At 44.4% G+C, this 27,680-nt stretch overlaps 1 protein-coding gene across 1 annotated transcript in view; it reads right to left on the minus strand.

Moving 5' to 3' along the window:
* CSNK1D (casein kinase 1 delta) overlaps positions 1 to 27,680 on the minus strand; it is a 946,953-nt gene that overhangs the window by 23,094 nt on the left and 896,179 nt on the right. The window contains exon 8 of the mRNA XM_044068234.1: positions 22,066 to 22,205. Within this exon, the coding sequence (XP_043924169.1) occupies positions 22,066 to 22,205 (140 nt within the window). The remainder of the gene's footprint in view (positions 1 to 22,065; positions 22,206 to 27,680) is intronic.

Below are 27,680 nucleotides of genomic sequence, written 5' to 3' on the forward strand. Positions count from 1 at the left end.
AGTCTGTCCTGGAGAATGCTGTACTTGTTTCCTTGTCTTTAAAACTGTTTTAGTCTTTGTCGTTGATGCTGAAGTTGGCTTGATATAAAGCTGTGTAGGTCTGAAAACACCCTCAGAAGCCGATGCCTGCTCAGCGGCTCCGGACCCAGCTGAGGGATTAGTTTCCAAAGGCTCAATACCTTGAGTATCCAGAGGCCTAGCTGTCTCCACATGGGAGTCAGAGGCGGCCTGTGGCTCTGAGGTAGTGGGTGTCAGGGGCTGCGAAAGCGCCTCACTGAGAACCGGCGACTGGCCTAGAAGAGGCTTCGTCGGTTTTGGACCTCGGACGCCTGTCCTTTTCTTTTTCCTTGCACTTTTTATGAACTCCGGTCGTCGGCTGTTCCGATGGCATTATGTAAAACCTTCGGCCAAAGTAATGAAAAGCAAAATCGTACAGACGCTTAATAGTGCGTTGGTTAAATCTAGCACAAAACTGACAACTAGCAACGTTGTGGTCAGGGCCTAGGCAAGGAAATACAGTAAGAATGAAAATCCTTATGAGGTATTTGCTTCCCACAAGAAATACAATTGTTAACTTTTTCTGACATCGGTCTGGAGCAAGAAAAAAGTTTCCCCAATGGGGTACTTGGCTTTATAGAAGACTTTGGATCTGAAATTCAATTTCGAAAATCTCAGGAGTCGGCTGACCGGCACTTGCGAACTGCTTTTGCTTCGGGCACTGCGCGGCAAGAAAGACTGAGAAAATGGTGTCGGCTGCATCTTTTATACCCCTGGTGCATGGACGTCAGGGAAGAGGCGACCGCAACAGACGCCGGACCAGGACTTTGGAATTCAGGCCGACTGTGGGTAGCCTGCCAGCAGGATAACCCAAGTGTAATGACTGCAACAGTGAAACACGATGAACATCTGTACTATGTTCTTCGTGTTTCACTGTTGCAGTCATTACATTTGGGTAGATTCCCAAAGCTATGGTTGGGGGGAGGAATTTAGACAGCATTAGGACCAGCTATAGGGCAAATGATAATGCTTGGTGAAAGTATGTACAGAACTCCAGGTAGCAGCTTCTAGGATGTCCCTAGTAGGGACGCCTCTGAGAAAGGCTGTAGTGGTAGATGCAGCCCTGGTGGAGTGAGGTCTGATCCCCTGGGGGATAGGTTTTCCATGGTGCTTATAGCAGAAATGAATGCAATGGCCTATCCATTTAGAAATGGTTTGCTTTGAAATAGCCTTCCCCTCTGCCCCTGCAGCAAATGCCACCAGCAGTTGTTCAGATTTCCTTTGAGGTTTAGTCCTGTCCAAGTAGAATCTAAGTTGTCTGTGCACATCTAAGGAATGCAGTATCTGTTCCCCTTTGTTCTGTGGTTTGGAAAAGAAGGTTGGCAAATGAATGGACTGATTAAAAGCCACAGTGGATACCACCTTGGGCATGAAGGATGGATTGATTCTGAGGGACACCCTGTCCACATGAAAGATGATGAAAGGCTCCACTGCCATAAGGGTCTGTAATTCAGATACCCTTCTAGCTGAAATGAGTGTAAAAGGAAAGCTGTTTTTCAGGAAAGAAATTTTAAGTCTGCAGTAGCAGCTGGCTTGAAAGGAGGTAGAGTGACTTTCTCCAAAACAAAGTTAAGGTCCCAGGCTGGGGTTGGAGCTCTCCTGGGTGGTCTCAAACTTTTGGCCCCTCTGAGGAACTGCTTGAGCAGTGGATGAGAGAAGAGGAGAGGTTCTGTGTTATAATGAGCTGAAAGAGGGTGAGGCGTGGATTTTAATGGAGGAAAAAGACAGGCCCTTGTGAAGCATCTCAGTTAAGTATTGTAAAATCGGAGGTAAATTGGGCTCTGCTGTGCTCATCCCTGGAGATTGGTTCCAGGCACAGACTCTTTTCCATTTTTCAGCATAAGGCTTTCTAGTACTAGGCCTCTTTGCCTCTAAAATGATATCCATCACAGGTTTACTGAGGGATGGTAAAGGAGAGATTAGGTAATTAGCCAGGCTGCAAGGTTCAGTTATAGAAGCTGAGGGTGCAGAATCTGGTTCTCCTGCTGAGACAACAGGGAAGGAGTCTGAGGCAGGTGCCATGAGGATAACCGTGACACACTGTGCAGGAGGGGGTACCAGTGTTGGCTCTGGAGCAATCAAAATCATCCTTGGTTTGTCCTGTTTGATTTTTAGTAGTACTTTTGGAGAGCAGATGCAGACAGGGGAAGGCATAAACTGATAGAGGTTTTTCCAGCTGAAGGACAGAGTATCCACTTTCCAGGTTTGTTTGTGGGGAGTCATTGTGCAAAATGTGTCCAATTGATAGTTCTGGGGGGAGGCAAACAGGTCTATTTCTGGGCTCCCCCATTTGCTTGTCAACATGCTGAAAATCCTTGGTTCCAGTTTCCACTCTTGTGGGTCCATGAGGTTTTTGCTTAGTCGGTCCGCCAGTGTATTTAATTTTCCTGGTAGGAAGTGAGCTTGTAGGTGTATTTGGTAGCTCAAGGCTGTGTTCCACAATACCATGGCTAGTCTGCAGAGGGGATAAGAATGTGTTCCCCCTGCTTGTTTATGTACCACATAACAGTGATGTTGTCCGTCTTTACCATTAGTTGTCCTGGAAGAATGTGGTCCTTGAAGGCTGTCAGAGCATTCTGTACAGTTAACATTTCTTTTTGATTGATACACAGGTGCATTTGACTTGGGTTCCATTTGCCCTGAATGCACTTCCCTGCCAGGTGAGCCCCTCATGCATAGTCTGATGCATCTATTAGGGTTTGGGTGACGGGGGTTGGTGTGAAAGGTAGTCCCTTGTTTTGGTGGCAGGCCTCTGCCCAACAAAGGAACTCTAGGCATAGGCAAGGTATGATAGGAATCATTGCTTCTAGATCCTGAGAATGTTGACACCATAGGCTTTTTAGATACCACTGTAGTTTCCTCATATGCTGTCTTGTATATGGAATTAGAAGAATGCAGGAGGCCATGAACCCCAAGGCTTGCAGTAATTGTCTAGCAGATAGCAGGGTTTTTGTGGCCACTTGTTTGAAGTAGGTTGTCAAATGAATTTCTCTGGCGTGAGGCACGCCATCTGGGAAGTTGTATTCAAGCTTGCTCCCAGGAATATAATTTGTTGACAGGGTACCAGGTGTGATTTCTTTTCATTTATGGTGTACCCCAGACAAGTTAGAACCCTTTGTACAAAGGCCAGATGATTCAAAAGTATGTCCTGGCTTTCTGCCTGAATTAGACAATCGTCCAGGTATGGGTATATTTGAATACTTCTTTGCCTGCAAAATGCAATAACTGGAGCTAGGCACTTTGTGAATACCCTGGGCACAGTAGATAAGCCAAAGGGCAGTGCAGAGAACTGATGGTGCGTTGTAGCTTGCTTTGAAGCGTAGGTATCTTTCTGCAAGATTCCCCGATTGGGATGTACAGGTATGCTTCTTTTAAATCTAGTGTTGCCAACCAGGCATCTTTGCCTAGCATAGGAAGCAACTGGTGAAGAGTCAAGCATCTTGAATTTTGGAATCTTTAAAAAGGAGTTTAGAGTAGACAGGTCCAGGATAGGACACCATGAATTGTCTTTTCTGGGTACCAGGAAAAGTCTCTAGTAGAAACCTTGTCCCCTTTCCTCTTCTGGTACCAACTGAATAGCCCCCATGGCTTAAGAGACAAAGTACTTGTTTTTGGGCCTCTGCCCACTAATTTGGGGGTAGGTCTGACCTACCTGCCTAGGTGCAGTCAGTTGACAAGTGCTTGGAAATTTTAAAAGGAAGTCATTGAGACAGTTTACCATAGGGGGGAGTCTCATTACTCCCAGATTTGGAAGTGGAGGCCCCCCACTGCTTAGTCCTGTGTGTCCCCTGGGACTGAAACCTGGGGTTTCTGCTGCATCTGGGTTTGGCTTGAGAAGACCTGGAAGGGGCTGGAAAGGACCAATTCTTAGAGGGCCAGTGCCTACTAAATCTAGGAAGCTGAACTTGTAAAGAAATCTTTAACAGTTTGCATAGATTTAGCTTTTACTTCCATCTTTTTAAGAACTTCCTCAGCCTTGTTGCCAAACAGCATCCAACAATTTAGCTTTAACATGAGCAGGCAAAGATTGCTCCTTAAGCCAAGCATGCCTACTGAGCACAGACCCAGTAACAGCAGCCCTGCAAGAGGCCTCTAATGAATCAAAAACACATTGCAAAGTATGTTTTCCAACCTGTTCGGCAGAATGCATTAAATCCTGTAATTCTTTAATTTTCCACACAGTCAGGAATCATCATAATTTTCTGTTTAAGCAATCCAATAACATGTTGCTGATACTTCAACATATGAAACTGGCAGTTTAAAGCCCCAATGGCCAACGTTGCAGAAGTGTAAACCTTCTTACCCCATCTATCCAGCGCCCTGGAGTCTCTATCAGAAGGGGTAGGATTTTTAACAGTAGAAGCCTTAATGCCCTTGGGCCCCTGTAAAATAGTCTTTGGATCCACAATAGGATTTTTAAAAAGGAACTTGTGTGACTCAGGAACCCTGTAAAATCGGCCAGGTTTTCTGGGAGCAGAAGGCAAGGAATCAGGGGTCAAACTAGATTCTGAAAAAGTATCATCAATAATGTCTAGTACAGAAGGAATAGCTAAAGGCCTATGCTGAGGCAGGAGTAATAAATCCCCAAGCCTCTTTTTTGAATCAGAAAAATCCTCGCTTTCCCAGTGAAAATGCTCCCTTAGTGTATGTAAGGTTTCACCAAAAGAAAAATCCTCTGGAGAGGAAGCAGAGGGAATAGGGTCCTCTGCATCAGAATCCTCATAAGTAGATAAGGGCAAATCCAGATCATCAGAAAAAACAGAATCCTGGTCAGAAGATTCATAAACAACTTCAGTCCTAGGCCTCTTGGCGGGGGGGATTAGAGTTATTAGATCTTCAGCCATTCTTATCATTTGTTTTTTAGGCATAGAGGCCTGAGCATGTGGCCTGGGCATCGTTTTTTTAGGCATGGTTCTAGATTTAGGCCTAAGTGAAGAAGGTGATGTCTGTTTAATATGAAAGTCCATAGGCCTGAATACACCCTCAGAAGCCGGTGCCTGCACAGTGGCTCTGGACCCATCCAAGGTAGACATCCGCGGGTTCCATAGTTGAAGCATGTCGCGGCATACCAGACTCCGAATGGGTCTCAGTAGAGGCCTGCGAATCAGAAGCAGCGGGTATCAGGGGCTGCGAAAGTGCCTCACTGAGTACCGGCGAACTGGCGACTGGCTTAGAAGCATTGTCGGCAGTTTTGGACCTCTGCGGCCTCTCTCTGTCTATCTTTGCGTTTTTTCGGAATCCCGGTAGTCAGATGGCTAACCGACATTTCTGGATAATTAAACAGAGAACTGAAATATTTAGAGGCGAAAATATACCAACGACGGATAGTGTGCCGATTAAATAAAGCACAAAACCGACAGCAAGGTACGTCGTGGTCAGGGCCTAGGCAAGGAATACTGTACGAATGAAAATCTTTGAGGTATTTGTTTTCCAGAAGTAATGCAATTATTAACTTTTACTGACATCAGAAAGGAGCAAGAAAAGTTTTCCCCTACGGGGTACTTCGCTTTAGTTGAAGACTTCGGTTCGGAAACCCAAAAACGAAAATTTCAGGAGTCTGCCGACCAGCACTTGCAAACTGCTTCTGTTTCGGGCACCGCACGGCAAGGAAGACTGATGTAATGGCATCGGCTGCATGTTTTATACCCCTGACGACCTGATGTCATGGAAGAAGGGACAGCATCCGACGCAGGACCCAAGACTTTGTTAATGAGGCCGACTGAGGGCTACCTGCAGGCAGATAACCCAAATGTAATGACTGCAACAGTGAAACACGAAGAACATCAAACTGGTATCCCCCTCTACCACACTAAGTACTATTGAAACTTTCTGTTGGGAGGACAGAAAGGAGGGGGATGTCAGCATCCTGAACTGCTTGATATAAGGAATATGTTTAAGCATAACAAATCTAGAAGAGGCCTTCCATGTGTTCTCTTTTTTGTGGACTATTAAGCTCCAATACAACACTTAAGTTTTCTTCTGTTGTGAATACTCTGGTCTGATCTAGTAGTTCCCTCAACAGGGGAGGTACTACAAAAATCTGATCTCTTGGAAATGCAGTCTTTAGCCCTGTTGTAGAATATTTAAGACCCACTGGTCCTGGGTTATGCTTTTCCAACTTTGGGGGAAAAACAGCCAAATCACTTCTGGATGAGACAGCCCTGGTAGCCCCTAGGTTTTTCCTTTGGTTTTGCACGCCATTCTTTTCTACATTTGTCCATTTTTCTCTGTCAGGTGTTTTTTCAAGCATAACAAGAATAAAAAGATACACCATCAAGCAAGGTCCATATCCAGAGAGGCATTAAGAAGCACCATCTTCACACAGTCTGTATGCTGCCCAACAAGATATGTTGCCCTATCTTTTTTTCTGAAGTGGATGGCAACTTGGGTTGAAAGGTCCCACAGCTCAAGCATCTTCTGCCTCCTGATGCTTATTTAAGACCCCCTTCTGCACTGATTCATCTTTTCCAGCATGTTTTTCTGTCAAGCATGCATGCAATTTGGTAGTTTAAGGATTTAAAGGTCAGGGCAGCAGAAGTATAAACTTTTTCTGTAAATCTGTCCAGTATTCCACCTTTCCCATCACTGGGAATAGGGTTCCTGAATGGAGCCATATTAGATCCCTTGCTTTATTCCAGGGATACCACTACTATATTAGCTAAATGGTACTTGCACAAGAAAGTACAGTTGTGTACACTTACCATAAATGTAGATGTTAGAGTTTAGTCACTGTTGCAGTCATTACATTTGGGTAATCCTGCTGGCAGGTTGCCCTCAGTCGGCCTGAATTCCAAAGTCCTAGGTCCTGCGTCGGCTGCTGTCACCCCTTCCCTGAAGTCAGGTCATCAGGGGTATAAAAGATGCGGCTGACGCCATTTTCTTTAGTTTTTCTTGCTCCAGATGTCAGGTGCCCCCTAAAAAGGTAGCCAAAATTTATATACATATAAATACATGCAGCAATACATGCAGCAATATAAACTTTCCCTTCATCTACAAGCAAATACACCACATAGGTTGTATAAATCAGAGAAGGAAAGATAGGTTCCATGAAAAGAAAAGGGGGATGGCGGGTGGGTAACCTGGACTGCAACAGTGAATACACTTGAACATCTACATTTATGGTAAGTGTACACAACTGTACTATGTTCTTCGTGTTTCACTGTTGTAGTCATTACATTTGGGTAGAGTCCCAAAGCTATGGATGGGAGGCTGGAGCTAAACAGCATTAGGAGCAGCTATGAGGACCTGCAGAAAGTACAGTTTTGTACCTACCATAAATGTAGATGTTCGAGTGTATATACTGTTGCAGTCATTACACTTGGGTTATCCTGCCATCAGGCGGTCCTGCAGTTGGCTCGAGTCCTAAAGTCTTGGTCCGGCATCGGTTACTGTCGCTTCTTCCCTGACGTCAGTGCGCCAGGGGAATATAAGATGCAGCCGACACCATTTTCTTCAGTTTTTCTTGCCCCAGATGTCAGGTGCCCCCAAAAAGGTAGGCAATGTAAATTGCTAATAAAACATACAGAAGAAAAGCAATCAAAAACTTTCAGTTACCAGCAAATACTCCCCATAGGTAGCAAAGGGTAGAAGGCTTGGATAAGTACCAGCAAGTAAGAGGGGAAGGAGGGAGGGTAACCTAGACTGCAGCAGTGTATACACTTGAACATCTACATTTATGGTAGGTACTGTACTATGTTCGTGTTACACTGCTGCAGTCATTACACTTGGGTAGAATCCCAAAGCTGAGGTAGGGTGGCTGGTTCTATAAGGCATTAGGGTTGGCTATAAGGCCCTACAGGACTGCAGTGGCAAAGCCAGCTCTGGATTTAGAGTAAAGAGGCAGATGGTAATGCTTGGTGAAGGTATGTACAGAACTCCAAGTTGCTGCTTCCAAAATGTCCTTGGTAGGAACTCCTCTGAGGTAGGCAGTTGGAAGTGGCTGTTGCCCTGGTGGAATGAGACCTAATGCTGTTAGGTGCAGCTTTCCCATGGTGTGTATAGCAGAAACGTATACAATGCCCTATCCATTTTGAAATGGTCTGTTTTGAAATGGCTTTTCCCTGTGTTCCTGCAGCATATGCTACAAACAATTGCTCACCTCGTTTTGTCCAAGTAGAAGCGTAACTGCCTGTGTATGTCCAAGGAATGCAGTAGTCTCTCCCCTTTATTCTGTGGATTTGGATAAAAAGTTGGCAAGTGAATAGTTTGGTTTAGAGCCACACTTGATACCACCTTTGGCATAAAAGTAGGGTTGGTGGAAAATGATGAAAGGTTCCACTGCCATTAGTGCCTGTAATTCTGAAACTCTTCGTGCTGATGTTATTGCCAGGAGCAGAGCAGTTTTCCAAGAGACATATTTTAAGTCTGCTGAGTTAGCTGGCTCAAAGTTAATTTTTCCAAGACGAAGTTGAGGTCCCAAGTTGGAGTTTGTACTCTACGGGGCGGTCTTATGTTTTTAGCCCCTCTGAGGTACTGTTTTAGCAAAGGATGAGAAAAAATTGGTGGCTCTGTGTTGTAATGAGCAGAGATGGCAGAGGCATGGATCTTAATGGATGAAAAGGAGAGGCCTTTGTCCAGTATATCAGTCAAGTATTGCAGTATCTGAGGAATATTTGGGACAAGAGGGTCAAGGCTGTGAGCCTGGTTCCAGGCACAGAATCTCTTCCATTTATCCGAATAGGCTTTCCTGGTGCTAGGCCTTCTGGCCTCCAGAATGACATCCATAACAGCTTTGGAGAGCGCCATTGGTTGCTTGACTAAGGAATCTGCCATGCAGCCAGGTTTAATGTCTTGAGCTGGCTGTGAAGTATCTGATTGTTTTGCTGAGTCAGAAGTTGTGAGATTTGAGGCAAAATCCATGGTGGACCTTGTGCTAAGTTCTTTAAGATTGGGTACCAGTGCTGGCGTGGCCAGTCTGGGGCAATCAGGATTATCTTTGGCTTTTCTTGTCTGGCTTTTATGAGTACCTTTGAAAGGAGAGGTAGTGGTGGGAAAGCGTATACTTGTAGGTTTTTCCAGCTGAATGAGAGGGCGTCCACTTTCCATGCTTGTGGGTGGTAAGTCCTTGTGCAGAATTTTTGTAGCTGGCAATTCATTGGGGATGCGAACAGATCTATGTCCGGGCTCCACCATTTTTGTATTATCATCCTGAACATTTGTGGATGTAATTTCCACTCGTGCAGATCCATGATGTTTCTGCTTAAATCGTCTGCCAGTGTGTTTTTCTCTCCTGGCAGGAATTGTGCTTGCAGATGAACTTGATAGGTTATAGCTGTGTTCCACAAGGTCATGGCTTGTCTGCAGAGGGGATATGAATGAGTGCCCCCTTGCTTATGTACCACATAACTGTGGTGTTGTCTGTCTTTAGTAGTAGTTGTCCTGGATGCAGAAGGTCCTTGAAAGCTATAAGGCCATTTTGTACAGCTCGCATCTCTTTTTGATTGATGTGAAGATGCCTTTGTTCTGCGGGCCACTTGTCCTGAATACATTTTCCTGCCATGTGTGCTCCCCAGGCGTAATCCGAAGCATCTGTTGTCAGTGTTTGCCTGGCTGTGGTTTGAGTGAAAAGCTGTCCCTTATTGAGGTGACAGGCTTGAGCCCACCATCGAAACTCTTGTTGAAGGCAAGGAATAAGTGGTATTACTGTTTCCAAACTGTGACAGTGTTGAGACCAGACACACTTTAGGTACCATTGTAGTTTCCTCATATGCAGTTTGGCATATGGAATTAGTAGTATGCAAGATGCCATGTAACCCAAGGCCTGCAGAATTTTTCTTGCAGGGAGTTGGGTTTTTGTTGCCATCAATTGGAAATATTGAGTTAGTTGTCCTTGCCTGTCTGGCGTGAGATAAGCCATCTGGGCAGTTGTATTTAAGCTGGCACCCAGGAATATTATCTCTTGTGAGGGCACTAGTTTTGGTTTCTTTTTGTTTACTGTGTGCCCTAGGCAAATTAGCAGTCTTTTTACAAATGCCAGATGCTTTAGAAGAATGTCTTTGCTCTCTGCTTGAATAAGGCAGTCGTCCAAGTATGGGTAAATTTGAATTCCTTTTTGTCTGCAAAATGCAATTACTGGTGCCAGGCATTTTGTAAAGACCCTAGGCGCAGTAGATAAGCCAAAGGGCAGTGCAGAGAATTGGTAATGCATTGAACCTGCTAAGAATCTGAGGTATCTTCTGCAATTTTGTCTGATAGGGACATTCAGGTATGCCTCCTTGAGGTCCAAAGTTACGAGCCAAGCTTTCTTGCCCAGCATGGGAAGAAGCTGCTGTAGTGTCAACATTTTGAATTTTGGAACATCCAGGTAAGTATTTAGAGAAGATAAATCCAGAAAGGGCCTCCAGGCTTTGTCCTTTCTTGTCCTTGTCCATGCTCCTGTGTTGGTACCTTTTGAATAGCTCTCATGTCCATGAGTGCTGTAATTTGTCTTTGAGCCTCTGCCCATGGATTTGGTGGCAGATTTGGCATTCCTTTTAATCTTGGCAGAGTGTGAAAGTGGAACTTGTAACCTTGAGACACAATATTGAGAACCCACTTGTCTTTGGTGATCATATGCCAATTGTGACTGAAAAGAGCCAGTTTTCCCCCCAAGGGGGCTGCCAAGAGAGAGATGTTTGGCAGCTGTAGTGGGAAGTCATTGGGGCTGTTTTTTTATAAGGTTGAGGCCCGTCTTCCCCTTCTTTCTGGGTAGAAGCACCCCAATGTCGAGGCCTGTAAGTACCTTGTGGTTGACCTCTGCCTCTTGGACGTCTGTATCTGCCCCTTTGAGGTCTGTCTGAAACTGGAAAGGACCAATTCTTTGTTGGCCAATTTCTGCTAAATCGAGGAGGCTGAACCTGTAAGAAATCCTTCACCGTTTGCATAGATTTTGCTTTATCCTCCATTTTCTTTAATACCTTTTCTGCCTTAACTCCAAATAAAACATCCTGCTGCAAAGGTGCATCCAATAATTTTGCTTTAACATGATCTGGTAAAGTTTGCTCTTTTAACCAAGCATGTCTTCTAATGACAGACCCTGTAACTGCTGCTCTACAGGAGGCCTCTAATGAATCAAAACCACATTGCAAAGTATGTTTTCCCACTTGTTCAGCTGCATGCAATAAATCCTGCATTTCCTTAAAATTAGGAAGATCTGAATTTGGAAGCATTTTTTTGTTTCAACTGAGACATCAAATATTGCTGATATTTAAGCATGTGAAACTGGCAATTTAAGGCCCTCATTGCTAAAGTTGCAGATGTATATACTTTCTTCCTCCATCTTTCTAATGCTCTGGAATCTCTGTCAGCGGGGACTGGATTTGTGTATTCGTAGCAGTCTGGTTCAGCATTGTGCCTTCTTGAAAAGTGCCTTTCAAACGCTTTCTGTTCGATCAATGGCACTAGGGGATTTCAACAGTAAACCACTTGCCTTGTTCTTGAGAGAGATAAAAGATTGCTTGCACATAAGCACATATACTTCAGATGTTCTCCTAGGGGCTGTTACACTCACTAGAAAGACATTCTTTCAAGTAAAGTATGTAATGGGTGCTGCTTCTGCAGGTTCAGATGGTAGTAAGGTTAAGTTCTCCAAAACATGGTTCGGGTACTGTGGAGGGGAGACTTACTTTTTAAGTGGCTTTAGGTGCAATACCATTTTCTGGAATGGTTTTACTGGCTGCAAGGCATAAAGAGGGATTTATGATGGGCAGAGATAGGATGTACATACACTCCCATGGAAGCATAAGACGATTCTGATTTATAAATGTCTGACAAGTATTTGAGGACTACAGACACTAAGGAGTGTTAGTGTCCAAGGCCTGCCTGTGGCACTAAAGGGAAAACAGTTTCCATTTGTGTGTACGATTTCCTTGGATTTGTTTTCTAGCCTCCCTCAAAATAGGAAACATGTCCTTGGTAAACATGCTCCTAAAAGGGATGAAATAAATGACTGGTTTCACTTAGTCAGGGGTGGGTACATTAGGAAAGAACACAGAATATATCTTAAACGATGAGATGCGCAATCAACAACCTGAGGAACTGTAGAGATAGGGTCATGGAATTTTCACTGACCCAGACACTGAAGTCACCCACAGCTACCAGTTTGGTGACTCCAATACTCAGTCAACAAGGAAGTCCATGAAGTCTTGGAGAAATGTGCATACACTTCCAAGCAGCAATGTTATGTCACTGTACTTGAACATGGGTAAACGAATTACCAACCTTTTACGTTACAGGAAAAGGAGTGGTATGCTCCCTCACTTGCTATCAGCAGATGAGGAGGCACTTCACTGCTGTACCCATAACATATTGAAAAGGGTGGTAATTGTTTACCCATACCAAATGGGGTGCACAGTGACAGCAAATTACTACATCTCCCTAGATCATAGCAAACCTAGGGTACTGAATGATGACCTTGTCTAACTAGGTCTACCCTAATAAATGTCAAGTCTGCTTTACTCTACAAATCCAGACAAACTGGCTTGCTCTAGGTGGATTAAGCATTACATTCAGCTAATTTCAGTGCCCCCCCCCTCCTTTCCTTGGCAAATGTGGGGGGGGGGGTGCACTCGGTGCAGAGCTAGCCCTGGCAAGCTGTAATCTCAACAGTGCAGAGCTAGTCCCCTTCAAAGACATCATCTCAACTCAAGACTGTACATCTCTGCCTTAGAAGCAATCTGCAGTGCAGTGCTAACTCTTACAAATAGTCAGCAAGAGGTGTAGCTCTAGTAGTCAGCAGGCCCTTGCAAGGGTCATCTCAACAGTGCAGAAAAGTACAGTTTTGTACCTACCATAAATGTAGATGTTCGAGGATCCACATTGCTGCAGTCCTAACCATTGGGGTAGTCCGCTGTCCAGTCGGCCCGAATACCAAAGTATATGGCTGACGTCGGTCATGTCAGGACGTCAGGGTACTAATGCGCATGACCGACGTCATATCCTCAGTCTTTTCTTGCCCCAGATGTCAGAAGACCCTAAAAAGACAAGGCCCAAACCAAAAAACCAAAAAAAACCCTGCACCAAACATATATACAATATATACAAATGTACAAGAGTATATCCTAACCCACACCACCACCCCTAAACACAGAGGGAAGGAGGGAGGATTGGACTGCAGCAATGTGGATCCTCGAACATCTACATTTATGGTAGGTACAAAACTATACTATGTTCTTCATTCCACACTGCTGCAGTCCTAACCATTGGGTAGAATCCCAAAGCAGAGTTAAGGGAGGCTGGCAAATCATAAGGAAGCAGGAGCTGTCAACATGCCTTGCAAAATAGCTGTGGCAAAACCAGCCCTAGATTTAGAGTAGAGAGGAAGGTGGTAATGCTTAGAGAAAGTATGCACTGAACTCCAAGTAGCTGCCTCCAAAATATCCTTAGTTGCCACCCCCCTTAGAAATGCTGTTGAAGTGGCAGTAGCCCTAGTGGAATGAGGCCTAATCCCAGCTGGAATCTCCTTGCCATGATGGGAATAACAAAATGAAATGCAAAACCTAATCCACTTAGAAATAGTTTGCTTAGACACAGGCTTGCCCTGAGAACTCAAAGCAAAAGAAACAAACAACTGCTGAGACTGCCTGAAATCCTTAGTCCTGCTTAAATAATAGCAACTGCCTATGTACATCTAAAGTGTGCAAAATCTTTTCCCCTTATTTTGGGGATCTGCAAAGAAAGTAGGCAAATGAATAGTTTGGTTTAAAGCCACACTAGAAACCACCTTAGGCATAAAGGAAGGATTAGTGCGTAATGATACCCTATCCTTATGGAAAATCAAAAAGGGCTCTACTGCCATAAGGGCCTGCAACTCAGAAACCCTTCTTGCAGAAGTAATAGCCAACAAAAAGCAGTCTTCCATGACAAGTATTTCAATTCAGCAGTAGCCATGAGCTCAAAAGGTTGTAGAGTAAGTTTTCCAACACAAAATTGAGATCCCAAGCAGGAGTAGGAGCTCTCGTGGGGGTCTTATATTCTTTGCCCTCTAAGAAACTGCTTGAACAAAGGATGCGAAAACAATGGAGGGTCACAATCATAGTGAGCTGAAATTGCTGCAGCATGAATCTTAATGGAAGAGAAGGACAAACCTTTGTCCAATAACTCAGTAAGATATTGAAGAGCCACACTCAAATTAGGCTCAGAAATCTCCAAATTCTTTGCTGCACTCCAAAATAAAAATCTCTTCCATTTTTCTGTACACTTTCCTTGTACTAGGTCTTCTGGCTTCCATAATCACATTTAAAACTTGTTGAGGAAGTTGAGACCTGCTGTGTTTCAAAACAGAATATGCCAGGCTGTTAGATGAAGAGAGTGAAGCTTGACATTGAGCAGGTGACCGTCCTTCTGAGATAACAGATGTGGAATCAAAGGTAAAGGCCATGGAGGCTTCCTTACCAGACTCCTTAGTAGTGGGTACCAGTGTTGCGAGGCCAATCTGGAGCTATTAAAATCATCCTTGGCTTGTCTTGTCTGACCTTTAGGAGCACCTTTGGAAGAAGAGGCAGAGGTGGAAAGGCATACACATGAAGATTTTCCAACTGAAAGAAAGAGCATCCACTTTCCAAGCTGTGTGATGAAACCCCTTTGTGCAAAACTTTGGCAGCTGGTGGTTTAGTGGAGAAGCGAACAGATCTATGTCTGGAGTTCCCCATGACACTGTCAATTTCTGAAATACATGAAGATCCAGTTTCCATTCGGGATGCATGATTTGTCTGCTTAACACATCTGCTAAGGAGTTCTGTGCTCCGGCAGAAACCTTGCCTGAAGAGTTAGTTGCAAGCTGGCGCAGTTTCCCATAAAATCATTGCTTGCCTGGATAGACGCTAAGAATGTGTTCCCCTTTGTTTGTTGATGTACCACATGACAGTTGTGTTGTCTGTTAGAATCAACACCTGCCCTGGAAGAAGGAACTCCTTGAAAGCCATTAATGCAAACTGGACTGCTAACATCTCCTTCATGTTGATATGTAGATGCTGTAGTCTGGCAGGCCACTTGTCTTGTATCCACTTTCCATTTAGATGAGCTCCCCAAGCAATGTCCGAGGCATCTATCGTTAAAATCTGACTCGCCTCTGGCCGGGTCACAGAGAGTCCCTTGTTTAGGTGACATTCCTGAGCCCACCACAAAAATTCTTTTTGAATGCAAGGTATTATTTGAATGACATTGTCCAAATCCTGGCAGTGCTGTGTCCATACATTTTTGAGATACCATTGCAGCTTCCTCATATGCAGTTTGGCATTGGGAAGCACCAGAATACAAGATGCCATGAACCCTAAGGCTTGAAGGACTGTCCTTGCAGTCAGCCCGGACTGAAGAGATAGTTGATGGAAGTAACTGGAAAGATTCTGTTGTTTGTCCGGGGTTAAAAAGGCCATCTGGGCTGCTGTATTCAGTCTCACACCCAGAAAGCACATGTCTTGAGAGGGTACTAGACTGGACTTTATTTCGTTCACAGAATACCCTAGGCATCTTAGCACTGCTATGACATATTCCAAATGCTGTAGAAGGTCTTCCTTTTCTTGAGCCAGAATTAGGCAGTCGTCCAAATAAGGATAGATTTGAATTCCTTTTAGCCTGAAGTAAGCTATCACTGGAGCCAGAACCTTTGTGAATACTCTGGTAGATAAGCCAAAGGGCAATGCAGAGAACTGATAATGAGAATTTCCAGCTCGAAATGAATACTTTCTGCAACGTAGTCTTATAGGCACATGAAGGTAAGCTTCCTTGAGATCTAAAGTTACCATCCAGTGATCTTTGCCCAGCAGAGGTAAAAGCTGTTGTAACGTCAACATTTTGAACTTGGGAATGTCCAGATAAGTGTTGAGGATAGATAAATCCAAAATTGGTCTCCACGTGTTCCCCTTCTTTGGTACTAGGAACAGGCGAGAATAAAATCCTAGGCCCCTTTCTGGTACAGGGACTGGCTGAATGGCCCCTATTTGGAGTAACAGAGAAATTTGCTTGTGAGCCTCTTTCCTTTGTGGAGGAGGAACGTCTGGCATGCCTTTGAAAGGGGCAAGGTATGGAAATAAAACCTGTAACCGTGGTGAATGATATCCAAAACCCATCTGTCTTGAGTAATTAAATCCCAATTTTCTTTGAAAAGAGACAGTCTTCCTCCCAAAGGAGCTGCCAGACGAGAATGTACTGGCAGCTGAAAAGGCAGGTCATTGGGTCTGTTTACGAAAGGACTGACCCCTGCCCTCACCAGAAGTCTGAGCAGGAGAACTCCCTGTTCTAGGCCTAAAAGAACCTTGAGCTCTGCCCCTACCACGTCTAGACCTACCCCTAGACTGGGAATCATAAGCAGGATACGTCCATCCCTTAGAAGGCCAATTTCTGCTAAACTTTGGAGGCTGCACCTGCAAAAAATCTTTAACAGTCTGCATAGATTTAGCCTTGTCCTCCATTTTCTTTAAAACTGCTTCCACAGGCGAACCAAACAACACATCAGACTGTAAAGGAGCATCCAAAATCCTTGTCTTAACATGCTCAGGTAAATTCTGATCCCTCAACCAAGCGTGAGAACCGAACCAGTGGCAGCCACCCTCGAGGAGGCCTGCACAGCATCAAAACCACATTGCAAAGAATGCTTACCCACTTGTTCAGACACATGAACTAAATCCAGCAACTCTTTACACTCAATACCTTCCAGAGCATCCACCTTAGATTTCAATTGTGAAAGGAGATAATTTTGATATTTTAGCATGTGAAACTGACAATTCAATGCCCTCATGGCTAAAGTGGAAGACGTATACACTTTCTTTCCCCATCTATCCAAAGCCCTTGCCTCTTTATCAGAGGGAACAGGATTTTTAACAACAGAGGCCTTAACACCTTTAGGCCCCTGAGAAACAATTTCTGGGTCTGCCCTAGGACGCTTAAAAGATACTTATGAGCTTCAGGCACCCTATAGTACCTATCAGGTTTAACAGGGGCAGGAGGCAAAGAATCAGGGTTCAGGAAGCCTCTGCAAAAACATCTTCCACCACATTCAACACAGGAGGTATAGCTAAGGGCCTATGCTGGGGTAAAACAAGAATTCCCTAAGCCTCTTCCTGGAATCAGAGAAATCTTGGCCTTCCCATTTAAAATGCTCCCTCATGGAATGCAGAGTCTCTGAAAAAGAAAAATCCTCAGGAGGAGAAGCTGAAGGAGTGGAATCATCCACATCAGAATCAGAATAATGAGGATACTCCTGCAAGTCTTCAGCCGAAGACTCAGAAGCCTCTTAACACTGTTCAAAACTCTCAAACTCAGGCTCCACCCTAGGCCTCTTATCAGGAGGGGGCATAGAACCTCTAATCATAGTAATCAAATCCTCTGCCATTTTAAGCATATGTTTCTTAGGCACAGAACCTGAAGTGCTAGGAGAAGCCCCACTGAAGCTAAACTTGGCCTACCTCTCAAAGAAGTCTTGGAAACAGAAGGAGAGGCTCTAACCACCTTAGGAAGAGAGGGAAGAACAGCTACCTGAGAAGCCCCTCAGCCTGGCCTACCTCCTGAGAGGGCACATCCTGTAACAGTAAAGTCTCTGCCTGAGACTCCACAGAAACTCCTGGCAAAACCTCTGGCTCCACTGAGCCTTCTAAAGAACGACTGCGGTTCTTCAACCCTAGGCTTTGCTGCTTTGTCCTTCGCTTTTTGGGAGCATCCGGCGGCATTTTATAATTACAACGCTTCCCAAACACTAACCTGGCACAGTCTAACCTTCTCTTAATAGTGCGTTTGTTAAATCTAGCACAAGAGCGCAACCAACAACGTCGTGCTCAGGCCCTAAACAAGGTATACACAAAGTATGGTAATCCCTATGAGGTATCTGTTTCCCACAAGAAATACAGTTATTCACTTTTTCTGACATCCGGTTAAATACTGAGGCAAGAAAAAACCAAAATGTTCCCCAACGGGGTACTTAGCCAACTTTGATTCGGTCTGAAACTCCGACTTCAGAAAATTTCAGAACGCCAACCTGCACTCGCAAAACTGCTTCTGCATCGGACCATGCGGCAAAAAAGACTGAGGATATGACGTCGGTCATGCGCATTAGTACCCTGGCGTCCTGACATCAGTCTAATGCGCCTTGACCGACGCCAGTGGTATTCGGGCCGACTGGACAGCGGACTACCCCAATGGTTAGGACTGCAGCAATGTGGAATGAAGAACATCAACCCTTACAAGCCGTCATCTCAGCAGTGCAGACCCTCAGTGCGTCTCACCCTGAGAGATAAAGACCTTACTGCATCCCAAGCAACCCAGATTCAACAATTATCAGTGATGCTGGACGGACCTGATGGGGGAAGAATGGGAGTGAATGGCTGATGCACAGTCATCCATCTTTACTTTCTTTATTTTATTTGCATTTGTTTAACCAGGATAGTCCATTGGGCTCGAAAAACCCATTTTCAATGGAGTCCTGGGGAGAAAAGCTCCACATACAGATTACACAAAGATGAGGACATACATATACATTACATGGGGTTAAACATTGTACAGTTTATGTAATTAAACATGTAGAGAGAGCTAAAAGCACAGGTTATAAGAGCAATATATATATATATATATTTTTTTTTTTTTTTTTGAGGAGAGTTAGTTAGTATGCTGGTAGCCAATGTGTAATGCTACCTGGGATTTTGAGTGACAGAAGAGAAAAGTACTAGTGTAAAGAGTAGGTTATGAGGGGTGAGAGCAGTATACTGGTAGCCCATGAGTAATGCCACCTGGTGTTTAGAGTGAAAGAAGAGAAGAAGTACTAGAGTAAAGAGTAGGTTATGAGGGGTGAGAGCAGGAGCACTCCCATGTGGAGGTTAGATGAGAGTGGAGCGATTTTTTAAAGGATGGGAGGCTTGTAATGGTACGAATGGAGGGAGGAAGGAAGGGAGTTCCATAAGCGTGCTAGTGAGAAGGACAGGAGGTTTTGTCCAGGAGGGTGGAGGGGTCTGTGAATTTCTGTGAGGTTTTGAATGTTTGATCTTAGATGTCGTTGAGTGTGGTGCATTTTAAAGGTAGAAGAGAGTGCAGGGCAGAGGGATGGCTGGTAAATCAGTTTGTGAGCATATGTGAGTTGGGTGTAGGAGAGGTAGTTTGGTAGTTCTAGCCAGTTCAGTTTGTGGAGTGGTTCACAGTGGTGGGTTGTGGAGTGGTTCACAGTGGTGGGTTGGTGATTTGTTACAAGTGGCGAATTTGGCAATTTTATTGTAACAAGAGGATAGTTTGGTTTTGAGGGAGGATTGTAGGTTAGTAAGAAGAGGTGCCCCATAGAGAAGGGAGGGTAGGAGAAATGTAGTAGAGAGTAATCTTAGTAGCTGAGCTGAGGAATCTATTATGACGGTAGAGCATGCCAAGTTTTTGGTGGGTTTTATTTATGTTTTGTAGTAGATGGGAATTGAATTTAAGCTTGTCATCAATTTGGACTCCTAATAGTTTGGTTTCTGATACAAGCTCAAGGGGGATGTTATTTTGGCTGGAGATGGAGAATGATTTATGATCGATGTTAGTAGTTTTTGAAGGAGTAAATATTATGAGTTTGGTTTTAGCAGCATTAAGAGCTAGATGGTTGTCTTTCATCCAATTTTCAGTGCTGGAGAAGGCATCCTGGGTTAGCTTTAAAAGAGTTGGGATGGATGAGGCAGCGCAGATGATTGTGGAATCATCCGCATATTGAATAATATTAGCCTGAGGGATAGTGTGGAAAAAGTCATTAATGAAAATATTAAAGAGAAGGGGGCCCAGAATGGAACCTTGTGGGACACCTGTTGGGGTATTAAGAAAGGAGCAGGTAAGCTTTTTTCCACTTGACTGCTTGTTGTCTATTGGAGAGATAGCTGTTAAACCAGTTGATTGAAGAGAGAGAAAGGTTTAGATTAGATAGTTTAGTAAGATGTAGATTATGGGAGATAGTATCAAAAGCCTTAAAAAGATAGAGAAGAATGGTAGATACAATGAGTCCAGAATCTCTAGCTTTATTCACAGTTTCAAGGAAGGATAGGAGGGCTGTCATAGTACTATGATGGGGTCTGAATCTGTGTTGGGTAGGGGTTAGTAGATTGTTGTCCAAGAGATGGGGAAGGAGTTGAAGGTGGATACATTTCTCTAGGACTTTAGAAATGGGTGAGAAGATGACTATGGGACGGAAATTGGAGATGTTAGTATTATTTCCTCCTTTGTGTAGAGGGATGATGTAAGCTTTTTTCCAAGTTTCGGGGACTAAACCTTCTTGGATAGAGCGATTGATGAGGATACTGATAGGGAGGGCAATGGCATCAGCAGCTATACTGAGGTAGTATGAGGGAATGTTGTCAGGGGCATTGGTGCATGGTTTTAATTTCTGTAGGAGTTTTCTTATAGTAGAAGTTGGAGTAGGTTTAATCAAAAATGGGAGGAGTTGAGGTGGGGGTGAATGAGAGAAAGGAGTTGGAGGGGGAGGTTGGTTATGAGGTGGGGGTGAATGAGAGAAAGGAGTTGGAGGGGGAGGTTGGTTGTGAGTAGAGGGGGTAGGAGGTGCATTATGTGTAAAAGAAGTAAGTTTGGAAATAAGAGTCTATGAAGAAAGAATTGAATTGGGTAGCAAGATCTATGTCTTGTAAATCTGGGCTGGGGTTTGAGTTTTCTATAGTGCCAGGTTTTAAGAGTGAATTTATACCTGCCCAGAATTTTTGTGGGTTAGTTTTATGATTGTTTTGAAGTTGGATAAAGTAGTTTTGGCGGTCTATTGAGAAGTTTTTTTTACTAAGTTACGAATAGTTTTGTATTTATTGAGGTTAGATATAGATTTGTTTTGCTTGTATATCTTGGGAGAAGGGAGGCTGCCTAGGCTCATTGCAACAGCAGCATCAAAGTGCTGGGCAAGCTCAATGCTTCAAATGGTATACATCTTGGTTGGGAGACTGTGCGAAAGCTTGCATGCACCTCCCATATGTAGAAAACTGCAGACCCTGTAAGGCTGATGTGGGGAGAAAGGCAGGGTGGGATTACAGCACACTCCCTAGGCAGCAGTACAATGCTGGAGCACTGTCACTGATCTCCTCAACAGCACCTGATGTGAACTTGGTTGAGCCTGAAGAATGCTAAGGTGAGTATGGTAGACAAGGAGGACAAGAAAAGGAGCTGGTGGTAGTTGGTCAGCTGCAGGTAGGGGGAGCAGAAAAGAATAGAGCGACAGCCCTTGCAAGCAGTTCTCAACAGTTTAGAAGCCGATCGTTCCCCACTCCCAGGCAGCACAACAACTTTAACTCCGGACACACAACCTGGTAATTGTAAGAATACTTAGAAAGTCTCACCACTTGAGGCACTAAAGGAAATCTATTTTCCTGATAAACATCATGCTTAAAATGCAAACTAAGTTTCAGCAAGAAATGGATGTCAAAGGAACAGACTACGCCCCTTCTAATCAGTCATTTGTTATCAAGACACATGCCAGCAGGAGATGACTGCATCTGAGTGCAGGAATAAGAAAAAAAAATACCAAATATGCCAAGATGGAAACATGACAACAGAAATAACACCTACCCATGGAACAGGACCTCCAAAGTCAAACTGTGCTTCATCCTTAAATTAATACTCATCAATTTATGAGAATCAACCTTGTTCTCGCAGTAAAAATCAAGACAACAGATGTAACACAAAACATCTTAGAGGAAAACAAAGCTATTTACCAAATGAAACCAAACATAACACTGGCTATATAAGTAATGCAAAACTAATGGCGTTAAAAAATATTGCACATGTCCTTTGACTAAATCATTTGCACATCAGCACCTGCAGCAAAGACTCCACCTATCATTTATTTTTCCCTATTAAAGATGAAACTTATCCACCTCAAAACCTGCCCTCTCAAATGTAGGCTGAGTTTTAAAACTTTAATTTCTGAGAAGAGAACACAGAATTAAATGAGAACAACTGACTGGCTAAAAGGAGGGAGGGATCTGAAGATCATATGTATGCAAACATGGACTGTGGTGAAGCCTCCTTACAAGCAAGTGATACTAACTACATAAATCACTCAAAGTTGCTCCTTTTAGAGTCAGTCTTTCATACCTGGGATGTAGATATACGAGACGTATCCTGGCGTCCTGTTAAATCTGATGAGGAGACATTGACTGGAGCTCCACGATGCAGTCTCATGCTCACTTTACGCTCGCGCTCCATTCCGGACACTTGGCGCGGTGATGTTTGTGCTAATAATACAAAGAATGCATTATCAATTTGCGAAAATAAACATTTATAGTTTCACAAACACTACTTAAAATTATACAATATGAATTTGTAAAACTACAAGTAAAAACGATTTCTGAATGTGCTTGTTTGCAAACTGCAGCAATGCAAAGTATGTCGGTATAAAGCAGTAAGTTACATGCAGTCTGGAACAACTGGTTCCGCATTTTATAAAAAGACAACTACGGAAGTTGTCATTTGGTCAATGAAACTGCCATAAGAATTAATGTGAGGTCACACAACCCCTGGAGAATGGGGCTGGAAGATGTTCAATTCTGTGTGATAAGCCAGTACTCTCTTATCCCTGGGGATGCATTACCTTTTAGTTAATATATTAGATTGTGGGGGACAGCAGGAGGCTTGCACTCCCAGCAAAAACACTTTCAGTGCAGTTTCATTGCTTTGTCACCCATTAGTATCAATTTCCTTTTCAGAACAAACTTTGCAAACTAGACGTTTAGTGTCCTGAAAATGTGAGTCTCGTGCTGCAGGTTAAAAGGAAAAGATTATTACTGTTGCCTTACTGAATTTCTTTTAAGGCACTGTTTGAAAGTCCATAGCTGCAGGCATGAACTGGAACTCTAAAATTTCAGGGTCTATCTGACCACTGCTCTGGTGTATAGATGAAGTTATTTCTTTATGCCACGCTCTACTCACTTGCCAATACTTATGGCTGAGAGTCAAGCAGTAAACATCAAGTGTGAGCTAGGCATTTCACTGCAATCTATACCAGACAGACACAGACCTATGTTTCTGAACAGTATCGGTATATGGAACACTAGGACTGCTGAAAACTATAGCAGTAAACTAAAAGGGCCAGTCAAAGGCAGAGCTTCAATACAGGCTGCAGGAGAGAAGGCACAGGAAGTAGAAAGTATGGTTGTGTACAATTACCATAAATGTAAATGCTTGTGTGTATTCACTGTTGCAGTCATCACATTTGGGTTATCCCTGGCAGGGTAGCCCTCGGCTGGCCCGAATACCAGAGATTTAGTATTTCTGCATCGGTTGCTGTCGCTTGAGGACTGACGTTAGGTCGTCAGTAGTATAAAGTAAGGCAGCCGACGCCATTACATCAGTTTTTCTTGCCCTAACCTTTCAGGAGCTCCCAAGTAAGAGGCCAGGCTCTGGTGGAAGAACCCCACCAGTGGAAAATAAATACCAATATGTCCCTTGTAAGGAAATGAGAACAATAAGGAAGAATGGTAATAAAAGGAGAAAGAGAAGAAAGGGCAATGGAGGAAGGGAAACCAGGACTGCAACAGTGAATGCACCCAAAAATCTACAATTATTTAAGTGTACACAACTGTACTATGTTCTTCGTGTTTCACTGGTGCGGTCATCACATTTGGGTTGATTCCAAAAGCTGAGGGTGGAAGCAGTCAAGGAAACTAGGGGCTGGCTAGGATGCCCTGCCAGACTGCAGAGGCAAACCCTGCCCTGGATTTGGAAAAGAGAGGCAGGTGGTAATGGTTGGTAAAAGTGTGAACAGACGTCCAGGTGGCAGCCTCCAGGAAGTCCCTGGTGCGGACTCCTCTGAGGAAAGCTGCTGAGATGGAGGTTGTTCTGTTGGAGTGTGCCCTGAACCCCTTGGGGGGGGGGGGGCTTTCCATGCTGTTTGTAGCAGAAAAGGATGCAGTGTGCTATCCATTTGAAAATGGTTTGCTTGGAGATAGCTTTGCTACAGGGGCAGAAGACAAAGCCAACCAGCAATTGATCAGGCTTTCTGAAGGATTTAGTCCTGTCTAGATAGAATCTGAGCTGTCTGTGCACATCTAGATTGTGAAGAATCCTTTCCCCCTTGTTCTGGGGATTAGGAAAAAGGTGGGCAAATGAATGGATTGGTTGAGAGCCACACTGGAGACCACCTTGGCCATGAAGGATGGGCTAGTTCTAAGGGATACCCTGTCTGCATGGAAAATGATGAAGGGTTCCACAGCCATGAGTGCTTGCAGCTCAGAGACTCTTCTGGATGAAGTGATGGCCAGAAGGAATGCTGTCTTCCAGGAGAGAAATTTTAGCTCTGGAGAGAAAGCTGGTTCGAAAGGGGGCAGGGTGAGCTTTTCCAATACAAAGTTAAGGTCCCAAGCTGGTGCCCATCTGGGTGGCCTCAAGTTGCTAGCCCCCTCTTAGGAACTGTTTGACCAAAGAGTGTGAGAAAAGGGGCTGCTCATTGTGAAAATGAGCAGAAATAGCAGAGGCACGAATTTTTATAGAGGAGAAAGAGAGGCCACTGTGTAGTAGGTCAGCCAAGTATTCCAGGATGAGAAAGAGGGAGGGCTGTGCTGTATTTGGCACCCTTAGCCTGGATCTAGGTGCAGAACCATTTCCATTTATCAGCATAAGACTTTCTGGTGCTAGGGCATCTGGCCTCACAGGTAACATCCAGAACCTGTTTACTGAGGTTGGCAGATTGGTTTGGGGAAAGGGAATAAGCCAAGCTGCCAAATTGCGTGTCTGCAATTGGGGATGCATGAATTCCCCTTCCCTCTGGGTCAGGAGGTTTGGAGTCTGAAGAAGATGCCATGGAGGCAGTGGGGACAGGCTGCGCAGCAAGGGGTACCAGTATTGCCGGGGCCAGTCTGGAGCTATTAGAATGGTCCTTGTTTTTTCCTCCCTTATTTTGAGCAGTACCCTGGGGATGAGAGGTAGGGGAGGAAAGGCATAGACCGATAGATTGGCCCAGGGGAAGGACAGGGCATCCACTTTCCAAGCCATGCAGTGATGCTCAATGGTGCAGAACTTGGTGAGCTGATGGTTGGTGTGGCAGGCAAAGAGGTTGACCTTCGGGGTTCCCCATTTCTGGGTTGTTAGGGTGAAGGTACTTCTGTAGAGTTGCCATTTGTGTGGGTCAAGAAGATTTCTACTTAATTGGTCTGCCAGAGAGTTGAGAGAGCCTGGTAGGAATTGTGCTAACAGGTGTAGTTTCATGGCAGATGCTGTGTGCCAAAGGGTCATGGCCAGCTTGCATAGAGGGTAGGAGAGAGTCCCTCCCTGCTTGCTGATGTACCACATCACAGTGGTGCTGTCTGTTTTGATCAGGAGAGCCCCTGGAGAGAAGGGGGTTGAAAACTATCAAGGCGTACTGCACAGTCATCATCTCCTTTTGATTGATGTACAGAGGGATTTGCTGTGGGCTCCATTAGCCCTGTATACACCTGCCGTCCAGGTGTGGACCCCAAGCATAGTCTGATGCATCTGTGGTGAGGGTCTGGGCGGTGGGGGGTGGGGTGGGGAGAAAGGCAGTCCCTTGTTTAGGGAGCATGCTGTTGCCAACCAAAGAAAATCTTTCTGAGCCAAGGAATTATAGGTAGAAGAGTTTCCAGGTCTTGAGAGTGTTGACACCAAAGGCTCTTTAGGTACCACTGAAGTTTCCTCATATGCAGTCTGGCATATGGAATGAGTAGTATCCAAGATGCCATGAACCCCAGAGCTTGCAGGATCTTTCTTGCAGTTAGCTGGGGCCTGGTGGCTAGTTGAGAGAAGTAGGTTGTCAGGAAAATTTGTTTCTCTGGTGTAAGGTATGCCATCTGGGATGCTGTGTCCAGACTTGCTCCCAGGAAGATTATCCTGTGGGTAGGCACCTGCTTGGATTTCTTTTCATTGACTGTGTACCCTAGAGAGGTTAGGAGGGTCTTTACAAAGGCCAGGTGCTTGAGCAGCTTTTCCTAGCTGTCTGCCTGAATAAGGCAGTCACATAGTATGGGTAAATCTGAATATTTCTTTGCCTGCAAAAGGCAATGGCCGGAGCCAGACATTTTGTGAAAACTCTGGGAGCTGTAGATAAGCCAAAGGGAAGTGCAGAGAACTGAAAGTGTTGAAATCCTGCCCTGAAGCAGAGATATTTTCTGCATGATTCCCTGATAGGAATGTGGAGGTAGGCCTGTTTTAGATCTAGGGTGGCTAGCCAAGCATCCTTGGAGAGCATGGGTGGCAGCTGCTGGAGGGTGAGCATTTTAAATTTTGGAATCACCAGGAAGGTGTTTAGAATGGATAGCTCAAGGATGGGGCTCCAGGTGCCCTCTTTTCTGGGTACCAGAAATAGTTTGGAGTAGACACCTTGGCCTATGTGTTCTGCAGGAACGTGTTCTACTGCCCTCATAGAGAGCAGGGAAAGGATTTGCTTTTGAGCCTCTGCCCACAGATTTGGAGGTAGATCTGAAAATCCTTTTGGAGTTGGAAGGGTGTGGAAGGAAAATGTGTATCCCTGAGGCACAATGTTCAGAACCCAGTGGTCCCGGTGGCCCAGGTGCTTGAGTGAAAGGAGAGTTTTCCTCCTAGGGGTAAGTAAAGGTGGGCAGAGGGAGGGGGTGGAGGAGGTGAGTCAGAGTTCTTACCATAAGGGGGTGGCTTAGAACTCTCTGGTTTTGAAGTGGAGGTAGTCCACTGCTTAGATCTCTGCATTCCTTGTGGCTGCTGTTGGGGGGGGGGGGCTGTTTCCACGGGGCCTAGGCTGGGCCGGTTTACTGGGAGCAGGAAAGGACCAGTACTTGGAGGGACAATGCCTGCTGAACCTAGGGGGCTGGACCTGCAAGAAATCCTTAACTGTTTGCATAGATGTTGCTTTTCCTTCCATCTTTTTTAAGACAGCTTCTGCCTTAGTGCCAAAAAAGTTATCTTTGTGCAAGGGGGCATCCAACAATTTAGATTTGACATGGTCTGGCAGGGGCTGTTCCTTAAGCGATACATGCCTTCTCAGTGGCAGCTGGTGACTTCAAATTAAAGGGGGGGCTGCAGGAGACAGCTGAATGGGTGGGGCCAATCGGAAGGGGTAGAGCTATGCTCAAAACCACAACTGGAACTTTAAATATGCTGCCCTGGGTGCCGAACGGTCATTACGAGAGTCCAAGCAAGACAAAATGAAGTGTAGAAGAAAAAATATTTCAATGCATTGGCTACATAACTTACTTAACATCGAGATGGAAACAAAAAGGTTGTGAGGCATGAAAAAATAAATTACTTTTTAAATACATTACTGGAATGCCAGTCAAAATCAAGTATAAAAAAAAACAAGCAGCACTCAACTCAAACCACTTCTCCTTGCACTGCAGTTCTAATTATAATTTATATGCAGCTTTATAAAATTACCAAATAACATGCTGAAAGTAGCAATCTCTGTGATACCCCCACTTGTAAAAATGTTTCTTATCCAAAAAAGACCTGCTGCCTGACAACTATCTACTCGTTTCATGGGGAAGACCATCAAAGTAAAAAAATGAACAGCAAACAAGAAACAAGCTCAAGATAAATTGCATAAAGGATTACTGCACAAGTTATGGACCACACATGATAGATCGGCATTCTGTTTAGTTTATGGGCAAAGCCTGCAAAGATGACTACAAGTATCCAACAAATGTAATGAACTTCTGAAAATACTGTAATCCTGTCCTTTATTACAAATACTGTCATATGCATTTCAATACCAAAGGCTTATATGT

The sequence above is a fragment of the Protopterus annectens genome, chromosome 4.part0, assembly GCF_019279795.1.
Source record: "Protopterus annectens isolate FY-2018-M chromosome 4.part0, PAN1.0, whole genome shotgun sequence".
Taxonomy (NCBI): domain Eukaryota; kingdom Metazoa; phylum Chordata; order Ceratodontiformes; family Protopteridae; genus Protopterus; species Protopterus annectens.